This window comes from Miniopterus schreibersii, assembly GCF_964146895.1.
Source record: "Miniopterus schreibersii genome assembly, chromosome: 12".
NCBI classification, from domain to species: Eukaryota; Metazoa; Chordata; class Mammalia; order Chiroptera; family Miniopteridae; genus Miniopterus; species Miniopterus schreibersii.
Window position 1 is genome coordinate 25,480,084 of NC_138112.1, and position 20,362 is coordinate 25,500,445.

Below are 20,362 nucleotides of genomic sequence, written 5' to 3' on the forward strand. Positions count from 1 at the left end.
ATTTTAAGTTTAAGAAGATAACCAGAATTGACACCATGTTTCTCAAGAGAAAATAGACGGTGTAATTTTGCCAATTTATTTAAAATTATGACCTTAATAGATTAAAAAAACCCGACCTATATTTGAATATGTACAGTCCATCTATATTTAAATTTAAATGTTGCCTTCATTACTTGGCTTTGTACTGAATCTGCAGGAAAGAAATGGGTATTATAAAAAAAATTTGGAGTAATTATACTGTCTTTCTTACCATTGTTGGCTCTGAGAAATTGACCTAAGTAACTCATTGAAGTAATATGATGTACTAAGTATGTTAATGTGAATAACTTATTTGACTAAACTAAGACAAAGAGAGAGCATTGAAGTTACTCCTTGGGCTAATTAAAGTAAAACGTTGTCCAGCCCTGGCTGGTGTTGCTCAGTGGTTAGAGCATCCGCCTGTGCACCAAAAGGTCATGGGTTCAATTCCCGTTCAAGGGCACGTACCTAGGTTGCAAGTTTGAGCCCGGCCCTAGTCGTCACAGGTGTGGGAGGCAAGCAATCGATGTCTCTCTCTCTCACTCACTCACTCTCTCTCAGTCCCCGTTCCTCCCTCGTCCCTCCCCCCTCCCTTCCACTCTCTCTAAAATCAATGGAAAAATATCCTCAAGTGAGGATTAACAACAACAACAAAAGTTGTCACTAGGAGAACTTTTTTTAATTCTCACCTGAATATGTTTATTGATTTTTTTTTTTTTTAAGAGAGAGAAAGAGAGAGAGAGAGAGAGAGAGAGAGATCGATTGGTTGCCTCCTGTACACGCCCCGACTGGCGATCAAACCCACAACCTAGGTATATGCCCTGACCGGGAATTGAACCCATAACCTTTCAGTGTATAGGACAGTTTTCCGACCAACTGAGCTTCCTGGCTGGGGCTATAGTCTGTTCTTATATGCCGACACATTGCTTTCAGTTGCAGGCACACTCCAGGGTAAAATAGTTTAGCATGGATTGTAGTCCATCCCAGATATCCTGCTGAAGTTGGAATTTTTCCTATTGGCAGAGTATGAAATGGTTTAAGTAAATTGAAACCACAAGCCTGAGGCTAGCTGTTTCTCATTTTAAATTGAATATAAATAAAGACAGACTTTCTCATGGGAATGGGGTTTCAGCCTTTGGAACATCTGGTAAGAGTTGTCTAATCCTAGGAATCGTGGGAAAGTGGGAGAGCGGCTCCATGGACGGTAAAAAGACAAAGTACCAACAAAAGACTAACTTGTAAATCTATTGTGATTTCTCTCATGGGTTGTGATTTAATCCCTAGGATATGGTGTTACATCTGAGCCAACCCTGTTTCTTTGAATAATAACTCCCAATATGTTTTTTATAATGAGGACCCCTCTTTAATAGGAAAAAAGAAAACAGGCAGAGAGGAAAAAATTGCCCCCCCCCACCTGGATTGGTTGGTCTGCTACTCAGCTGGCTAGAACCATCTATCCATGTTGGCTGTTGAGGGTCAAAGTCCATTTTATTAGTCAAAGCCCATGCTTGACCAGTTACTAAGTATTTTTCATATTATCCCTGGATGCTGTGTACTTTTTAAAATTACAAGAGTATGTGTATGAATTTTTAAAACTGTAGTGCATATGTGGTAAATGTTAATTCCATCTGGTTATAATTCTTGGCTTACATATTCCTGAGCCTAGAGCTTTGCAGACTTCTTACAGGTATTCTGTCACAGCCCTTCAGTACTTTTTGCCTTCAGGTTGAGAATTCCTATGGAATTGATGCACAAGGAAAGAGACAGTCAAGACTGTTGTTACTGTGTCTCATCCTGCCCCCTCCTTCCCCTCACCTTCCTCCCTTCTCCCTCCCCTCTGCCTACCCCCTCCTTTTTTTCTTGCTTGATACATAATCGACACTTAGTTCACATTTATTTTAAAAATGAACTGAAGTGGAACTCAGCTGAGAAATAGGTTGAATAAATTATGTAAATGTAAAATGGGGGACAGTATATACTTAGATAAGTAGTTTTATCATTTGGCTTAGAAAAGTTTTCATTCTTTACTTCTGTAGAATTGGAGAAACTGGTGGGGAAACTTCTAAAGTCAACATTTAATTACTTGTCTCCTACTCAGAAATAGATGGGCAATTTCCCTCCATTAATGTTTTTCAATCAGTTTACTCACAGCTTAAGTAGTCGGGGGCTGGTGACTGAAGGAGGAGCCAGTACACATCTTTGCATTTCTTTTTTTTTTTTTCAAACGTATCTTTATTAATTTCAGAGAGAGGAAAGGAGGGGGAGAGAGAGAGAAACATCAATGATGAGAGAGTCATTGATCGGCTAGCCCGCAACCCGGGCATGTGCCCTGACCGGGAATCGAACCCCGATCGCCTGGATCCCAGGTCGATGCTCAACCGCTGAGCCACGCCCAGCCGGGCTGCATTTCTTTTTAAATCACTATGTAAGCAGATTTGGCATTTTTCCATAGCCTCAGATCATTAATGGAAGGTCAAGAGAAAACCACTGTGTAACATCAAATGAGGTATTATAAGTGCTCTCAACCATAAGTGGGAAGAGTCAGTACAGGGTGGAGCAAAAGTAGGTTTACAGTTATGAGTACCTGAAACAGTTTATTCTTGTATTATTATTTATTAATTACTGCATTATTTTCAATATGAACAACTGTAAACCTACGTTTGCCTCACTGTAGGACATTATCTTCTTCTGGATGGTATTCTCTGACCGGTCAGTAGTTAGGACTTACAATGAAGGTCATATAAACAAGCTGAGTAGAATATACATAAGGTGCTTGGTTTTAAAATTTCTCTTAACTTAAGCAGTTCCAGATAAACATTTTGCACTGATAAAATCTTTTCCATTTTGCAAATATAACCAAAAGATAGAGAGAGCAGAGTTTTACAAATTTTAAGAAACTGATAGAGTGCAGTTGATTTTAGAGAACAGGAAAGTCAAGCGCTTTTGGTGACACTTGCTAACACAAAAAGCTTGCTGGATTTCACACTAAGCATCAGGGTATTTTCTGCAGTGGTGCCAGGGAAACCGTACTGGGTGGGTAACTCAGGAAAACCACAAACCTGTTTAAAGAGTAAAGCACATGAGAACTTTTTCCTACAGACATAGAGAGTATCTTTCAAATAAAGATTAATTTATTTTTTAAAATGAACAATTATCAAAACGTAGCCAGTGTTTTGTTCAAGTGTCTTATGTAAACTACAGTGTTTCCTGCTCAGTTTATGGCCATGACAGAAGCATCTGGCGAATTTTTGCCACATATACCTGCCATCATCATTCTCTACATTGTTATTCTGCAAGTCAGCTGGATTTCCAGGTCTCTCCGCTGGCTCATAGCAGACCCTACCACTGGTTTCCTTTTGCCCTCTTCAGATACATTCATCAGCTTGTTTCTTACTGTTCCTGCTAGATGGAGCATGCTGAGCAAGTGATAAGCACAGGATATTCTGTTAGGCTCCTGCTCCCCCCTCTGCTCCCCCAGAGCATCCTGCAGCTCAGCAGAGCAGACAGCTTCCATTCCCTTCTCCCAGATTTCCATCTTTGAAGCAATTGCAGTACCACTTCTACTGCTAGGAGCTTGCTTTCGTAAGGTCTTCAGGCCTCGCTTGGAAGATGAACATTTTTCATGACTTGAGGTTCCTGTGCCTTTTTACCCTTGGTTTTATTTGCTTGATAATCTATCTTTATTTTTGCATGTGACTTCAAGCTAGATAAAAGTTTGGCAGGAAGTGAATCTTGACACTGAAAGTCTGTATAGTTTGAGTTGGGCAGAAAGCAGACGATAAATATTCTTAAAAGATACTTTTTCCTTCTCAGCTTCCTGTAGACATTCAGTTATCTGATCACTTTATGGGGGTTACAAATTCAGATGCCTTCAGGGCCCACCCAGGCAGGTACCTAAACATTTGAAAAAACCTTATGTAAAACAATAAAGAGTAATTAGACCTATGGCAAAATAGAAACTTTCTTAGAGGTCTTCATTTCAATTTTCTTTTCAAACAATATGCTACCCAAAATAAAATACAATACTGTCTGCAGGCAAGTTTCTAAGACTTATCAGATTTTAATAGCATTTACCATTTGATTATAGTTGGCACACTCCAGTGAATTGGCACCCCTCAAAAGTACCTGCAGATTAAAAGCAGCCAACTCCTTATAAAAATACAATGTAACAGAACAGTGTAAAGGACATTTAATTATCATTGCCTTTATGTGATGGATGGATAAGTGATAATATTTTCTTCTTTATGCTGTTACGTACTTTGTTTTTTCGTTGGGTGTTTTGTTTTGTTTTTGATGGGCTTGTATGAAGCTCCTCACTGCACCGCTCTCTCTACCATATCACCCAGTGGAAGGAAGTCATATGAAACAAACTTAAACTCCAAAGAAAACCCTCAAGTTGAATAGGCTTTCTAACCTTTTACTGTTTTTCATTTCACTTTCTCTCAGGCCCTAAAAGGGAGCAGTAGAGGAGCTGATTTTATTTTGAAGATTAAGTTATACTAGGGCTGAAGAAGATGTATAGAAGGAAAACTAGACTCATTGTGGCTAAAAATTTTATTTGGTGATCGTCAAGCAAACTTCAATGATTTCTAATTGAGTTTCCGTTTTGGGCCCAACAATCTTAGTAGAACTGGAAGCTAAAAAATAACTGCCATAGTGTTTCTTAAGCAGGTTGCTACTCAGAACAGGGAAATTTGGAAATCTTGGGATGTTTGGGAAATGGTTGGTGAAATCCATACCAAAGGTTTTATTTGCCCATTTTGTCCTCCAGGGACTTATAAGTTTTAAACTTGTCACAGCCAGAAATGTCAGTCATGTGTTTCCACAGTAACGGACTTGGGAATCTCCTACAATTTTCCCACTGTGCCTTCTGGGTTCATTTTTAAGATGTAACAATTCAGCTTTTAGAATACTTGTTACTAGAATAGGTTTACTTGTTTCATTGTAAATTCAATACACAATATTGGGCTATTTTTTAAAAAACACCTTGGGATTTACTTGTAAGTGTTTCAATTGAGGGAAGGAATCAGAAGCTTAACACCTAATGCATGCCTAACTTCGTATTTTGGTTTTCTTTCATGATGATGTTTAATCTCAACATAATGACTCAGTTTCCCATTGTAAACTCTTCATAGGATGTCACTGATTTTATCAGTCAGTTGTTCATGCAGCTGGGAACTGTGGGGATATATGATTTACCGTATCGGAGGACCAAACTGGGTGAGCGCCACTGAAACATTTTTAACTTCCTTGTTAAAAGCAAGCTTCCCTCTTCCTGGTGGCTTATGCAAATTAATGAGTATTTATTCACCAGGGAGATGGAGAGGAGACTGGAGAGATTATGGGTTGTCTTGTAGATTTCTTGCTTGAGCCTGCTAATTTGCCACCTTTTACATGCCTGCACTATTTTGTGTGAATGATTTTTCGCTTTACCATGTTCTCTTTGCCCACATCACGTTACCTCTCCCCAGGTAGGCTGCTTATAACATAAATAGACATGAACCCAAAAAGGTAAAGACCCAGTTAAGGAAAGGTCGGCTTAAGTTCAGTTCAAAGCCTTGAAGCAGCTGTGCTCCCTCAGATTGTTCATTTTTGTTTTTCCTAAAAGGACTCGGGGAACCGTGGGAGGCCAGGCCCTTAAAGCCTGTCTTCCAGGAGAGAAGAAGGTGACTCTTCCCGAGAAAGTGACATGCCTGTTACTCATTCCTGTGGGAGATCACCTGTCTTTTTAAAAATGGCCCCTCCCCCAGAAAGTAAAATACAGACTGGGAGAAGAGCATATTTTCAGTCTTTACATTCGCACACTTTCAGAAGAGATGTTTAAATCATTGCTCACACTGGACCCATTAACTTAGACGTCCAGAATTTTGATGGAAAAATGGGTGGTTAGAGAGTAAAGTTGGTAGGGACTTAACCTTCCTTGCATTTTAACAACATTTTTATCCCCTTTTCCTTCCTCCGTTACTTAGCTCTTAAGTACTAGAGGTCAGAAATGAAAAATGGAACTGGCTATATAGCCTTATCCTATAACAGCATTTGCCAAACTATTTAATGGCCCAACAGTGGTCCACACATCTGCCAGGTACAATTACTCATTAAGTACAACATTTCATCTCGTTAAGCTTTAGAGATCATTCCAGGCAGCCACTAATAGCAGATCAAAATGAAAATTAGAGCTGAAAAAACTAATGAGCTGTTTCTTCACAGTTCTTTTCTGGTAGTTGAATAAGTGTAGATTGAGTTAAATAATTCCCTTTATTTCAGAACGTCTCAGAATCTTTATTGTATGTTGATAGCTTAGGAGAAAGATATAATAGGAAGCGTTCCCAAAATAAACTCACCGTTTTTTCCTTACAAAAAGTAAGGGATTCTCAGAATGTAGTTTATGCAGTTCTGGCTTAAAACTCTCACTCTTCCTCGTAATGATGGAGACACCTCCACCAGTAGGAAAGACAGTCCCTTGTATTTGCTCTTAAGTGGGATAAACAGTCTTGTACCTGGAAATATGGATCCAAGCAGCACTAAGGCTACATTTGGAATTCGTAAGGTATACATGCTAATGTACCTAGGTTGCTAGATTAGCCTGTTTCTTAAGTACATTTCAAAATTGTATCAGGTTTCTACAGTGGCTGTTAATTTCAAATGCATCTGCATGTGCTGCTTGGGCCTGCTGGCTGCATGGGCAATTCGTGTTGCTTCAGCATTCTGCTTCTGAGAATGGCGGCTTTTTGTGAATGTCTTAAATAGCATTAAAAAAAACAAAACTAGCATCTCAAATACTAGTTCTGGTATTTTTTTTACTTACAGAAATTAATATGATTAAGCATTGTTAAGGGACAGTTTTAACTCTAGTTTTTATTGTCTTGTAGTTGTTAAATAGAGCATCTGTTGAGGGGCTCTTTTAAAACCACAGCCCCAAACAGGCTTTGGGGCTGAGAGGCAGAGCAGCCTGCAGCACTGGACCCACCTACCTCTCACAGCTAGCGGAGGCTGGCCTCCTAGCAGCCGCAGAGCCTTCTGGAGTCTTTATGTGCATGTAACATGCAGAGGCGTCCTGGTGACCTACCTCCAAGGCAGCTGCCCTACCGAACGTTTCCGTGGAAAGCAGCCCAGCATCATGTTGGAATGTGGTCAGAGACTACGCAGGAGAAAGAAAAAAATATTCTGGAAGTCTTAGGTGGCCTCACCTTGCAGCCTTTGAGTAAAAGGAACAGTACGCAACATGAGGTTTTTTCTCTTTGGGACACTCTTCTCTTGAAATGATTTTTCCAGACAGGCTGGGATTGGAATTTTATTTTTCATTTTGTTCACAGTGCAGATTTTATTCCCAGTTACATTACCTTCCTGAAGGCCTTTTCTGATGACCTTGAGGAACCCCAGCGCCTGTTGTAAGGATAAAATAAGGCTTCAGAATATCTTGAGATGCGCAGCTATGTTGTTATTGGTGGGAAGATGGTCCTGTGGAAGAGGCTTCCTGAGATGAGCCAAACTCCCAAAGGGTGTCTTCTTGTAGATCATAGGCTGGCAGTAACCTGGCCAGAAAGGGGCTAAGAACTTGAGGTACTTTTACCTTACAAAAATCCTACAAAGTAAACATCACTAGTCTTCATTTCCTGGGGGGGAAGGAGGGTAATTGGTATCAGAGAGTATTTAAGCTCCCACAGCTTAAGTGTTAAATGATAAGGGCTAGACTTTCAAACCTAAGCATTTCCTTGGGGCTAAAGAGGGAAAGAAAGGCCCTTTCACAGGGAAGTACAAGTACTTGGATTTGCATTTGGGTAGATTTTCTGGTGAGTCGCAGTCTGTAAACATCGCAAATGTCAGTTTAATGGAATAGAATACGCACCACATTGGCTCCTCTTGAGATTTTAGAATTGGCTTGAAGTTTAGGTTTCCTTTCCAAATGAGGCTGTTCGCTCTTTCCCAAGCCAGGGTCCTGTCATTTAAGACAAAAAAAATTACCTTCACCTTCCCTTTATAGTCCCCCAAATTGTAAGGAGAGCTTTGTAATCTTCAAATTAAGTACAATTTAAGTACCTTTGCCAAGTTCACTTCTCTTAATACCACTATTGTTCATACCGATGGCTATCATTTAGCTCTTTCCTGCTGAACAATGGCCTAGTTTCCTCCACAGTTGTTCAGACCTGATTAATATCAGCCTTGGTAAACCAAAAATGTGGGCCTCCACCTAATGCATATTGTCTGGGAGGACTTCCCTCCTGCACCCCTGCTTGAACGGAGGAATCTTTCTCTAGACAGCAGGTTGCCATCATTACACTGAGTTCAGATAACTTGATGCCATCTGAGGGGCTCTGGTCTGCGTTTCTGGGAAGGCTCTATCTTACAACGATGAAGTTAACAGTACAGCCAACTGCTACCTGGATACTTTCTTCCATCCTACCTCTGGACCCGATCATTCCTCTTCACTCAGGACCTTATGTCACCTCTGTGAAACCCTCCCCGACTCTCCGTTAGTGGGAGAAACCCCATTATTTTGGTTCTTGTGCTTTGCTGGTACCTCCACTCAGGTAGTGCTAACCCTGCTGGAATGGAATGATGTGACTGCACGTTTTCATCGTTGTCCAGGCTGAAAATCTCTTAATTTCCCCATATATGTTACGCAGCTCATGCACATAGAGATTTATAGATACTTGGAAGATTGACCATGCTTCTCTTGTCTTTTCAAAGATTTCTCACAGGTAATGCGGCTTACAAATAATTAATTCTATAGGGTAATAGAAGCACAAATCAGGAATAGTACTATGTGTATAGTTTGGGTTCTTTGCTCTAAAATATATCAGGTTACCTGCCTCCAGTGTCCTGACAGAGTTGTATGTTTTCAAACTGATTTTCAGGATGTAAATACTGACAAAGCAACCAATGTGTATAAAACATGTATTATGGAATTTAAAATCACCCCTACAAAAGTGATTTTTTTGTTTGTTTCTCTAAGAGTCACTGTGCATCTAAATGCTTGTATTGATTATGGAAGAAGAGAAGATTTGGTGGGTACGAAATTGCAAATACATGTGTTAGAAGGCTGCATGATACAGGACTGCTTAGCATTCTCTGTTGTAATTGCCTGCTTGTCCTGTCCTCTGGTCGTTAAACTCCGTGACAGCAGGGATCAACTCTGTATTATTGACCATTTTATTTTATTCCCTATGTATAGCACAATGTGTGAAAATGATAGGGCTTCAATAAATATTTGCAAAAGAAAGAGAACTGAGTAATATATCATTGTGTTGTATGTTGTTTTATTGATATGTTTCCAGAATTACTGTTACCTCTGAGTCCTCAGAGCCTATTGTGGATCCTCAGGTCTTACTTGTAGAATGACTTTGTAGAAGACAGATGGGGCTTTTAAATTTTATTCTGTTTATTTATTTATGTTTTAATTTTTGTGTGAGACAACAGAGGCCAAGATAGGACTCAAAGTTAAAAAGAGTAAACTTTCAGAATTACTAAAAACTAAATCAGCTGTCAGGGGAAATAACTTTATGACCGCCGTGGTTCCCCAGACCCTGGAGAGTCAGCTAGCCTGGGATGCTGTAGGTTGTGCCGCATTCCTGTTACGCACAGCTGGAAACACCAGCTAAATGAACACTGGGATTCTCCCAAGCTCACAGCGTTAGGAGTTTATGAGCCAGGGATGTAAAGATACCATACGGAATGTAGTCAGTAATACTGTAATAACTAGGTATGGTGTCAGATGGGTAGTGTTGAGGTGATCACATTGTAAGTTACATAAATGTCTAAGTTGTACATCTGAAATTAATACTGTATGTCAAGTATAATTGAAAAATACATTTAAAATAAAAAGAGTTTATGAGCAAGTAAGTGATGAACGAGCCAAGGGATTTTGGCTCCTTTGCTGAGTGGTAAATTGCTCGTTTTTGTTTGTTTGTTTACTAGTTTTAGAACATATCCTTTGCTTTAACTGACTACCTTTTCAGTACTGGAAATAAATAAATTTATGACCCTCCATTTTTACATGTAATTCTATCTTCCGATTTCTTCAGTAAAAGGCTGGAAGTTATTTGGTTGCAACCACTGTGACAGTTTCCTAATTCATTAAAATTCTATTTTTTAAAAAATGGTTAATTAAGTCTATTTAGTAAGCAGAAAACTAGAGCAAACCGTTGAAACTAACGTGGGGAAGCTTGTCTCTTCCTGAGGAAAGCTGTGGCACTCTTGCGCTGCCGGAGTGGCTCGGTGGAGCGGCCTCCTGTGCACCAAAGGGTTGCCGGGTCGGTTCATGGTCAGGCACATGCCCGGGTTACGGGTTTGATTGCCAGTTGGTGAGCAAAGGAAGGCAGCCCTTTGCCGTTTCTCTCACATCTGTGTCGTCCCCCCCCCCCCCCGCCTTCCTCTCTCTGTGCATGGCCTCTGGTGAGGTTTAAAAGAAAAAAAAGATGTGATACTCTTGGGTGGGTTTGGCAAAATACCAGTTTAGTAAAATGTGCCTTGTTTTCTCCTGTTGTTATCTAATGGCCTTAATCACCCCCCAGACCTGAGAACGAATGGAAGTGGTTTATCTGCACTCATGTAGATTATACAGGGTGGACAAAAGTAGGTTTACAGTTGTTCATATGGAAAATAATACAATAATAAATAATAATAATAGAATAAACTTCCACATACTCACAACTGTACACCTACTTTTGCCCCACCCATTATGTATACAGCAAACCAAAGGCAAAAAATGGAATAAACAGTCTTTGTCTTTAAGTATTGCTGGAATGTAATATGTCTGCGTATATGGTTTACATTAAACCATTCCATTTTTCTGAAATGGTGAATGATCTCGATGGGCTAGACCTAGATATCCAAAGTTTTTATTACATATTCCACAGTAATATGGATACATTTAAAAATTATATACATGCACTACTATACTAATGTTTTCTCTCACACCTATGAAATAATAAATATAAATAAATATTGTTTGATATATTTATCATCACAAAAATATCCTGCCAAAATAAATTTCATGATGATAACCTTTGAAAACAATATATAAATATGCTTCATGGTCATGAGTTTGTTGCCAAAAGCAACATAAGAGTCTTTGTTACCAATAATTTTCATTAAAATTTTCAACATTTGGAAACAGAATTTTCTAATTAAAATCTTTTAAATAAATAGTATTATTAGTTTTGACCCATTTTGTTGCATGTTTAAGAGTGTCAAAGGTTTAGTAGAATTTAGAAGAATTGCTATTTGGTATTAGGGATGATTACAATTTAATAGACATGTTTGAACGGAAATATTTGTTTTGTTGATAAATAAGATTAAAAAGTGAGTACTACAGTGATGGGACCATTTCACAGCATCTGTTTCTAAAACCTTATTTTTTAACAGGGCTGACACAACTCATACTAGGAACAGGGTAAATGTAAGCTTTGTCATTTTCCTTATTTGTTTCTATTTACATTTTTAGTATTTGCAAATCCTGGTTTCCTTGCAAGTATTATTTTAAGCTACTTATTCATTTTGTGAGAACTCAATTAAATCAGTAAGTACACAAATAAGTTTAAGCAGGCACATATAAAAGGGACTATGCTATGTCCTAACCATCTCATAGGTAGCACATTGTGCATGACAAGTGAACATCTGATATTGGAACTGTGTGGAGGTATCAGTGCTGCTTTGTATATTAAATAATAGTTGATTTCCAATTTTATATCTACAAGGTGTCCCCCCCAAAAAATGTATACACACTTTAACAGCTGATAGCTTAATTTTAGAAATGAAACGTACTTTTAATAAACATTGTCTTTATAATTATTTTAAATGTATATACATTTTTTGGGACATCCTATCTATTACAAATATAAATAGAACTTATATATTTTTCCAGTATTTCTATAGATTACCTTTTCATCTCATTTTGGAGATCACTGGTTGACAGGATAGGACCTGTATCAACTGCTCAGTTGACAATTTGGGCTAAATTGGAACTTCTTTGACAGCCTACATAGTCTTTGTATCCCCATGGTTACAGATAGTAGAGTTTAAATTGTTACTTGTTTAGTGTTTCAAACTTTTTAAACTCTTCAAGTTTCAGTGTCATCTTTATCCTTTATCCAGCGAAGTAGATACCATTTCCATTATCAGATGAAGAAATTGAGGCTCCCTAATTGTGACTTGCTCATGAATAAGTGGCGTGGCAGAACAAGGATTTAAAGGTCAAAGTCCTTTTTACTAGACTACACTTGTCTGGTAGCCAGTGCATTACATAAAGTATTCAAATATTTGCTAAGTATATTATTAATCAGGGAAACAGTGGAACAAGGTGTAAGTGATATTTCTGCCCTCTGTGTGTCAGAAAGCAGTTGAGAAGGAGAGCCATGGTAAATAACAAGTTCTAAAATAGATCAACATGTTTTTTAATTGGTTAATATTTCTTGGTAGAGCTATTTGAATAGTTAATAAAATAAGTGGGAAATGGAAGAAGGGGTTTTTTGTGAATGCTTGGCAACCCAGGAATAATTTTGAAGAAGGCAAATGGATAGTTATTGAATCCCAGTAGTTTTCTAAACTTAAGTGCAAAGGTTTGGAGGTTCTTCACATTTTATGGAATTATCTATTTGCTGCAATAAAAATTGGCATAAGTGAATAGAAACTTAAATTAGCCCATCTGTGCAAGGCAGTATTCAGAGGCTAATATTTATTTAAAAGAAATAAAACCCTTAGAAGAAAAATTTTGGCTACATTTCAAGCTGGATCATGTAGCCAAGATTTCAGCTTCTTAATTGGTAATAATGTCAAAAATCACATAAGAAGTATTTCACAATAGCAGGGAAAATGACAGATACCCTGGGAACATTCAAAGCAAGAAGATAACAGCACAGTGTGTGGTCCTCTGGAGTGAAGGAACTGAGGACTTGGCTTTGGGGGGGGCGGGGGCAGGGGGAAATGCCTCATTCCTCCTAAGTTGAAGCTGTCTTGCACAGTGTCCTACCTTTTATAAGGTAACTTTAGGTTCTAAAAACAAATTATTTTAGATTGGGGAAAGCTGCATAATAATATAAAATGAAATTTTAGAGTGGAAAATAATTCCGTCAATTTAATGTACCAGATATGGTACACAAGTGGATAGCTTCCTTCGTACATTTGTTTGAGTTAAATCAACAAAAACAGTTGTAGTTTTTGGCTTTTTTAAGGATTATTTAGGATTCCTTAGATATATAAATACTCTATAAAAAAGGAGTGTGTCTAAACTAAGACTTATTTACCCGGCCTTATGAATATTAAATAGGAAACGCAGAGATGTAAGGAGTGTGTCATTAGGAAGCTTGAAGGGATAGGTTGGAACTTCTAGGTCAAGCTCAAGTTGCTGATAGGGGAGCTGAGGCCTGGAGAGAAGCTGACGTCTGAAGTAACACTGAGCCAGACTTTGGTCTCCGACACCACGGCAGCACCACACTGCTGTTCATTCTAAACTGTGTATTTCTTCTGAGCTGTGTTATTGTTGGAATAGGCCTTGGCATTTGTTGTTCTAGCTGCTTCCTAGTGCCAGACGGTACCCTGCTTCCTGAATAAATAAAAATCCTGTTCTCACAGTGCTCACTGTGTGTGTGCCCGCCCGTGTGTCAAGAATAACCTCAGGCTGCTGTGAGAATGACATGGGTTGGTATATATAAAACAGGGCCCGGCAGGTGGAGGCCAGTGTCGTCCTGCTGTTATGGGTGAGGAAACCGGGAGTGCAGAGGGGATAAGTAGTCTGCTCAGGATCACACAGCCAGTGAGTGGCAGAGCTGAACGCAGCCTGGGTCACCACGCCTGGAAAACGTGTCCTTTACCTCTGCTCTGTACCAAAAACCTATGACAAAAAATGGTTTCTGAAAGGACTGACTAGCCAAGGAAACAGGTACCTGAGCAGTGGGAGATGGCCATTAGTGTTTGTAGGTCTAGAGCATTTAGGTGGCCCTTGAAGGGCTTTGCAACAATTTGGGCCTCAGGGTTTGGTTTTGTTTGTTTTGTTTTGTTTTAAGGAAAGTGGATTAAGCAGTGGTCCTTGTAACCTGTCAACCTATATTTGAATTTTTCTTCTCCGTTTCACTTTGCAAAGCTGCTTTTTTTTTTTTATGAGAAAAATAATGTCTATTATCCCAAGAAATCCTGAGGCTCGAGCGATATAGAGGGAAACCCTCTGCATAGCGGGGTTAAAGCCTTTGCCGCGTGGATTCCAAGCATCTCCTCTCGGTGGTTTTGGCCGTGGACTTCGTGTTTGCTTCCCTAGCTCTTTGTGAGAAGGCAAAGTATGTGGAGACGTGGTGCATGGCATTGGGAAGAACGCTTGCTTCTCGGAGTCCTGGGTTATAAATTCTAGTTAGGCCGCCTTCTTTAGGTCTCTTTTTTTGTTCCCTGAGACTGTATTATCTCTCTGTTCTCTTGAACCTCTAAGATTTATGAGCAATCTCTGAAATGTTTATCAAGTGATAGGTAAACGTTAAGGTCCAGTGGTTCTGTAATACTGCTGGTGAGCAGAGTCCAGGAGCGAACACATATGAATGATTCAGGGCCTGGAGCAGTCAGTCATGCTCCAGTGAGTTCCCCCCTCTCAAAACAAGTCGGCCTTCCTCCTACAGGGGAAGTTTATTTGGTGGTAACCATCGTGCTTGGAATATGACTCAGTCATGCCAGCTAGGTGAGCAACACCACACTGATGAGAAACACAAGGCCTATTTCTTCTACTTTGAATGCCCCCAAGTCTTTTGGTGCATTGGGAAAGTCATTTCATCTGTGATCTAAGTTTTTTGCTTAGATGGGGAAGTTTCTTGGGCTTCTCCAAGCATGGTTAGCCTTCTGAACCACGTGATGTTGGAATGAATTATTCACATGTTTGTTTACTTCATTGAATTCTAAACTTCTTAGGGGCTGGGGCCTCATCAATACATATGTGCGTGCGTACCTAGAACTTCGCACAGTGACAGGGAAATATTGTGTGACCATTATATATTCGAAAAATAAAGAACTTAGCAAAATATAAAATAAGTTACGTAAATAACGATTGTTTTCAGGAAGTGTGATCATAATAACAGGTGGATCCAAGTTAGCGGCCTCCAGTAACACCTGGACCATCCCTCATAGACTCCTCTTGTAGGCTGTGAGTCTCATTCTTAGGAAGTAAGAGTATTTTTATTTTTTTATGAAAAAAAATTTCTCTGTGACTTTATTTTATCACAGCATTCCATTAATTATCTCTCTTTTTTTAATGTTTATCTTTATTGTTGAGACCGTTACAGATGTCTGCCTTTTAACCTCACTGATCCCCTCCACCTCACATCCATCCCACCCCCAGGCCCTCCCCACACCAATGTCCACGTCCATGGGCCATGCCCATAAACATACAAGTTCCCTGATTAATCTCTCCCCATCCACCCTAAGAGTCTCATTCATAGGAAATAAGAGTATTTTTAAAAGTGACTAATTTCACAAAATTTATATAACAACCTCCATTTGGTAAATAACCAAGAAAATCCCACTCAGGGACTCATTTCACCTTTCATTTCCATTTTTAAAAATCATATTTCATAAACAATTTATATGATGCCACCTTTTATTTTTTTCCTGTTAATGTGTCGTAGGAGCTCTATTGTTCTATAGAGGCATCAGCAAACTTTTTCTCAAGTAGTAAACATTTTTGGCTCTGTGGCCCTTATGGTTTCTGTGGCAGCTGCTCAGTTCTGCTGCTGTAGCAAACAGACAACCACAGACAGCACATAAACAAGTGGCCTGGCCGTGGGCCAGTAAAACATTATTTATGAGAGCAGGTGGACTTCCCTAGCCTTAGTCTGCCCACTTCTGCTGTATAACTCATGGATCATTTAAAATGTTATATAATACTCCTCTGATTTATAATTTACTTAATCATTTTTATACTTGAAAATTCGAGCTATTCCTTGGTTCTTGTTTTTGTTTTTACCTTTTCTGTTGTACTGAAGTGAGTGTCTTCTGTGTTTAGTGGCTTCCCCCCCATGTATTTGTTTTTGATGATTTCTGCAACGTAGATCTCAAGAACTCTTACAGCCTTGTTGAGACTGCTTTCTAAAAAGCAGAGGAGGGGGGAGCATCAGCTTAGCCACACCTGGCCTGTGTCACTGGCATGTGACAAGGGAGAAGGGACATGATCAAGAGCCTGTGCCAAAGAGAAACTCTGAATAGAACTCTGAGGGGTGGAGGTTGTAGCATATGAGTTTACCAACATGAGGCTGCTTTTGGCTAAAAATTGCAGTTTTGCCCGGCCGGGCGTGGCTCAGCGGTTGAGCATCGACCTAGGATCCAGGAGCTCATGGTTCGATTCCCGGTCAGGGCACATGCCCGGGTTGCAGGCTCAATCCCCAGTCGGGGGTGTGCAGGAGGCAGCCGATCAATGACTCTCTCATCATTGATGTTTCTCTCCCTTCCTCTCCCTTCCTCTCTCTGAAATCAAGAAAGATATTTTTTTTAAAAAAAATTGCAGTTTCATGTAGTTCAACACAATAAACATAAATGTTGTCCGTCTTTTCACACAGCGCACCCTCTAACATTGCAGCCTGATCGCATCCTAGGCCTTTATTGCAGTGTTCCTTGTCCTGAGTTGGGGCTTTAGCAGGGACGTGGGAGTGGTGGGCTGACCTTGTGCTAGTGAAGATACTCTTAGCCCGAGATGGACAGAGGGGTTTCACATCATCAACTACTAAGATTGAAGCAAACATGCCTATGCGTAGCCCTTAGTAACTTGGCCTGTGCTATATAGCTCAGTGGGTGGTGAATCCAGGACTCACATCCAGCTCTTTTGGATTCTGAGGCCATACATGTTTACCTTTACCACTAACCATGACTTGAATTCCGAGATAGTCAGATGCCATAAGGTAGTTTTATCTGTAAGTGTAGTTTAGCCCACTCATTCCTCTAAACTCAGGGTTTGCAAACTATAGTCTGGCTTTTGTAAATAAAGTTTTATTGGAACTGTCTTGTTCATTCACTTAAGTATTTGTGCACCTTTTACATTGCATGGCAGAGTTGAGTGGTTGTGACAGGGGCCTTAAGCCTGCAAGCCTTAAAATATTTCAGTATGGCCCTTAAAGGGGAAGTATGCCAGCCCATGCACGCAGGTAAAGTAGTGTTTGTCTTCTTAGAGTAGGAGTCTGCAAACTACAGCCTATGAGCCAAAACCAACCTACTGTATAGTTTTGTCAAGAAAAGCATTGAAACGCAGGTGACTGTGGTGTCAGTTTGACTGCTTTTGTTTCATTAAATTAAGTCCATGCCTGAAATTGTGCCCAAGCCCCTTCTCATAGAAACTTAGCATGCATTCCCCACCCCCACCCCCCATCTCACACTCTTTGCGCTCTCATTGGAGAATACGTCTCCCTCCCCACGAGGAGATGTTATGAGGGTTTTAGGCTCTGGAGCCAAAGCCTCTGAGTTCAAATCCTGGATCTACCACTTTATAATTAGCATTGAAATAAGACAAAGGGCCATATTAGTGAAATAAAGTAGACAGAATACTTAGTAATCAGGTTACTTTAGCCACCTCATGATCAGAAGTCTAATAAATTCAAAAATTGACAGAAGAAAGGATTTTGTTTAGTCCTATGGAAAAATTTCACCACTTGTTCTTGTTTTTTGTTGGAGTGGACCTTCTCTGAGTGGAAAAAGTGAGCAGGATTTTCTTTCTGCCACTCGACAGCTCTGTTATTTTGGGTAAAAGCTATACATCCTGTCTGAGCTGAGCCTCTGTTTTCTCCCTGGTGACAGGGGTTTTGGGTGTCTCCTTCCTCATAGGCTGATTGTGAGGATTAAATAAGGTAATTGGTAAGATGCCTGGAATGTGGCAGTTGCTGTAAAACTGTTCCTTTCTTTCCTGCCTTTCGTACCCAGATGGGTTTTGCTGTGTAAATTTTATTTGATGCCTAACAGTGCTTGTCATATAGACATTTATGTCTCCTCTGGAATACTTTCTCACAATGTTAGGGCTCAGGGTGAAGTCTTTGTGTTGTTTGGCAGAGGCTGATCCAGAAGGTGAACCAAAACAGGGGTGTCTTTACTGTGCCTGGGAGGTGACCACAGATTCACTCGGCCTCTCCTTCCCTTACTGAATTGCAGTATAAAGAAGAGGGCAGCAAGGTGACCAGCTACTGCAACGAGACGATGACCGGGTGGGTGCACGACGTGCTGGGCCGGAACTGGGCGTGTTTCACCGGACGGAAGGCGGGCGCTGCGAGTGTGAAAGTGCGCGCAGCTCACCCTGACGGTCTCCAGGAAAAGTGAGTTGTCACAAATGAAAGATACCTTCGGTCTTGTTTTATAGTATATATAATTCTGTGTGTATGTTAATTCTTCGAAAGTTTTATTTTGATTATATGCAATTTATTTGGCTTGGAAACAAAACTTTACTGGGAAAATATGTTGACTGATGTAAATGAGAGAAGAAAGCATTTTTTTTTTCAAAGCACTCCAAAAGTAACGTATAAGAGGACTACAGAACTGCAAGGACTAATAAAGAAAAATCATTTTATTACTGCCATGTAAAAACACATTGCATAATATTTGTAGGTACATATGTTTATGTTGCAACAAGTGTAGGCGGTACTAACTGAACATAAATTTTGAACAAGGCAATGGTAACTGAAATTAAAATTCTTAGTATTTATATAGTGTATGTCATTTGCTAGGGCTGCCGCAACAAAGTACCACGGACTAAATGGCTTAAACAACAGACATTTATTTTCTCACAGTTCTGGAAGCTAGAAGTCCAAGATCAAGATGTGGGCAGGTTTGGTTTTCTCTGAGGCCGCTTTCCTTGCCTTGCAAATGGCCATCTTCTCTGTGTGTCCCCATTTCCACTTCTTATAAGAACACCATCTATACTGGATTAGGGCTCACTCATATGACCTGTTTCTACCTTAAGTTATTCTTTAAAGGCCCTGTCTCCAAATACGGTCACATGCTGAAGTATTGGAGGTTAGGACTTCAAAATACGAATTTTGACAGTACATAATTTAGCTTATGTAACATGCAGTTAATGTTTTTGTTAAGTTAGGTGCACTTTAGGCAACTGTGAACCACACAAATAAGAGATTTCAGACTTCTAGTAGCTTGGGAAGAAGAAAAATATTACTGGTAGTAGCTTTTTCTGTTTTATTTAGTTGTAAAATCCACTGACAGTGTACTGAACAAACTCATCATATAAAGCAGGTCACACTGGCAGGGAATGACTGTGACGGAGATGTGGGTGGAGGACATGAGTTCAGCGTGGACAGAATGTGCTTATCTTGGAAAGTGTTGACCTAGATCTAGACTCGTCCATGCCCCCCATTTTGATTTTAGCTTTTAAACTGCTTTGCTTGGCTTGATCACTGAGCAACACATTTCCCACTATGCTGTTCACTCTCTACCCTACCGTTTAGGATATTCTATGTAATATTGCACTTTTCGATGTTTCAGACATTGCCTCATTTAGTGAAGACGCTAAGCTGCAAACTGGTGTGCTCCAAACCTGTGGTGCCTCACCTGTAAAATGAGCATTTGGGATGAAATTATTCTCAAGATCTCTTTCAGCTTTTATAAACTTTTTTTTTTTAATATATCTTTTATTGATTTCAGAGAGAGGAAAAGAGAGAGAGAGAGATAGAAACATCAGTGATGAGAGAGTCATTGATCGGCTGCCTCCTGCACGCCCCCCGCTGGGGATCGAGCCCACAACCCGGGAATCGAACCCCGATCGCCTGGATCCTAGGTCGATGCTCAACTGCTGAGCCAAGCCCAGCCGGGCTCTTTCAGCTTTTAATGATCTGCTAACCTATAGTAAGGTATATTATTTTTAATCTCATTGGATTTTTAAAAATATATATGCCTTTATTATTTACCCATTAACTCCAGAATATCCCAGTCATGAGCTAGTTTTCAGCAATTACGTTCCCTCTGTCAGGGCTGCATAAGAATGTGATTAACTGGAAAACAGGAAGGCCAGAGACGTGGCCCGCGGTGACATCATGTGGCCCTGCGCCATTATAGTACAGTTGTCAAGTTCAGCGGAGGTTGGGTAAAGCCAGTTCGTTTCTGTTCCCTTTGTCAAGATTCCCACATTTATGAAAATTGGACCAACAAGCGGTGGGGTTCCATTCCCAGGTTTGCTTCTCCGTGGCTTTATCCAGAATCTCACTGGCAGCTGGTTACTGTCACACCAGCCCAGCCTTCTCTGCCCCCATGCTGGGGCACTTCCCATGGTAAAGATAATACCGCAGGTCGCCGTCCCCTCGCCAGACTCGAGCTTCTCCGGGAAGGTTTGGTTCTTCATGAGATCCAGTGCATCGAGCATGCCAAACCCTTTCATTTTGGCAAGAACAAG

The 20,362-nt window shown here is 40.1% G+C and overlaps 1 protein-coding gene across 2 annotated transcripts in view; it reads left to right on the forward strand.

Annotated features, from left to right (window-relative positions):
• Positions 1–20,362, forward strand: part of CTSC (cathepsin C) — a 36,971-nt gene that overhangs the window by 2,565 nt on the left and 14,044 nt on the right. The window contains exons 3-4 of one of the 2 annotated variants that reach the window (XM_081154297.1): positions 5,154–5,238; positions 6,888–7,227. In XM_081154297.1, the coding sequence (XP_081010423.1) occupies positions 5,154–5,238; positions 6,888–6,898 (96 nt within the window). In that variant the 3' untranslated portion in view covers positions 6,899–7,227. Of the gene's footprint in view, positions 1–5,153; positions 5,239–6,887; positions 7,228–18,117; positions 18,279–20,362 lie in introns of those variants that run through there. The other variant, XM_081154296.1, reaches the window with a different exon arrangement.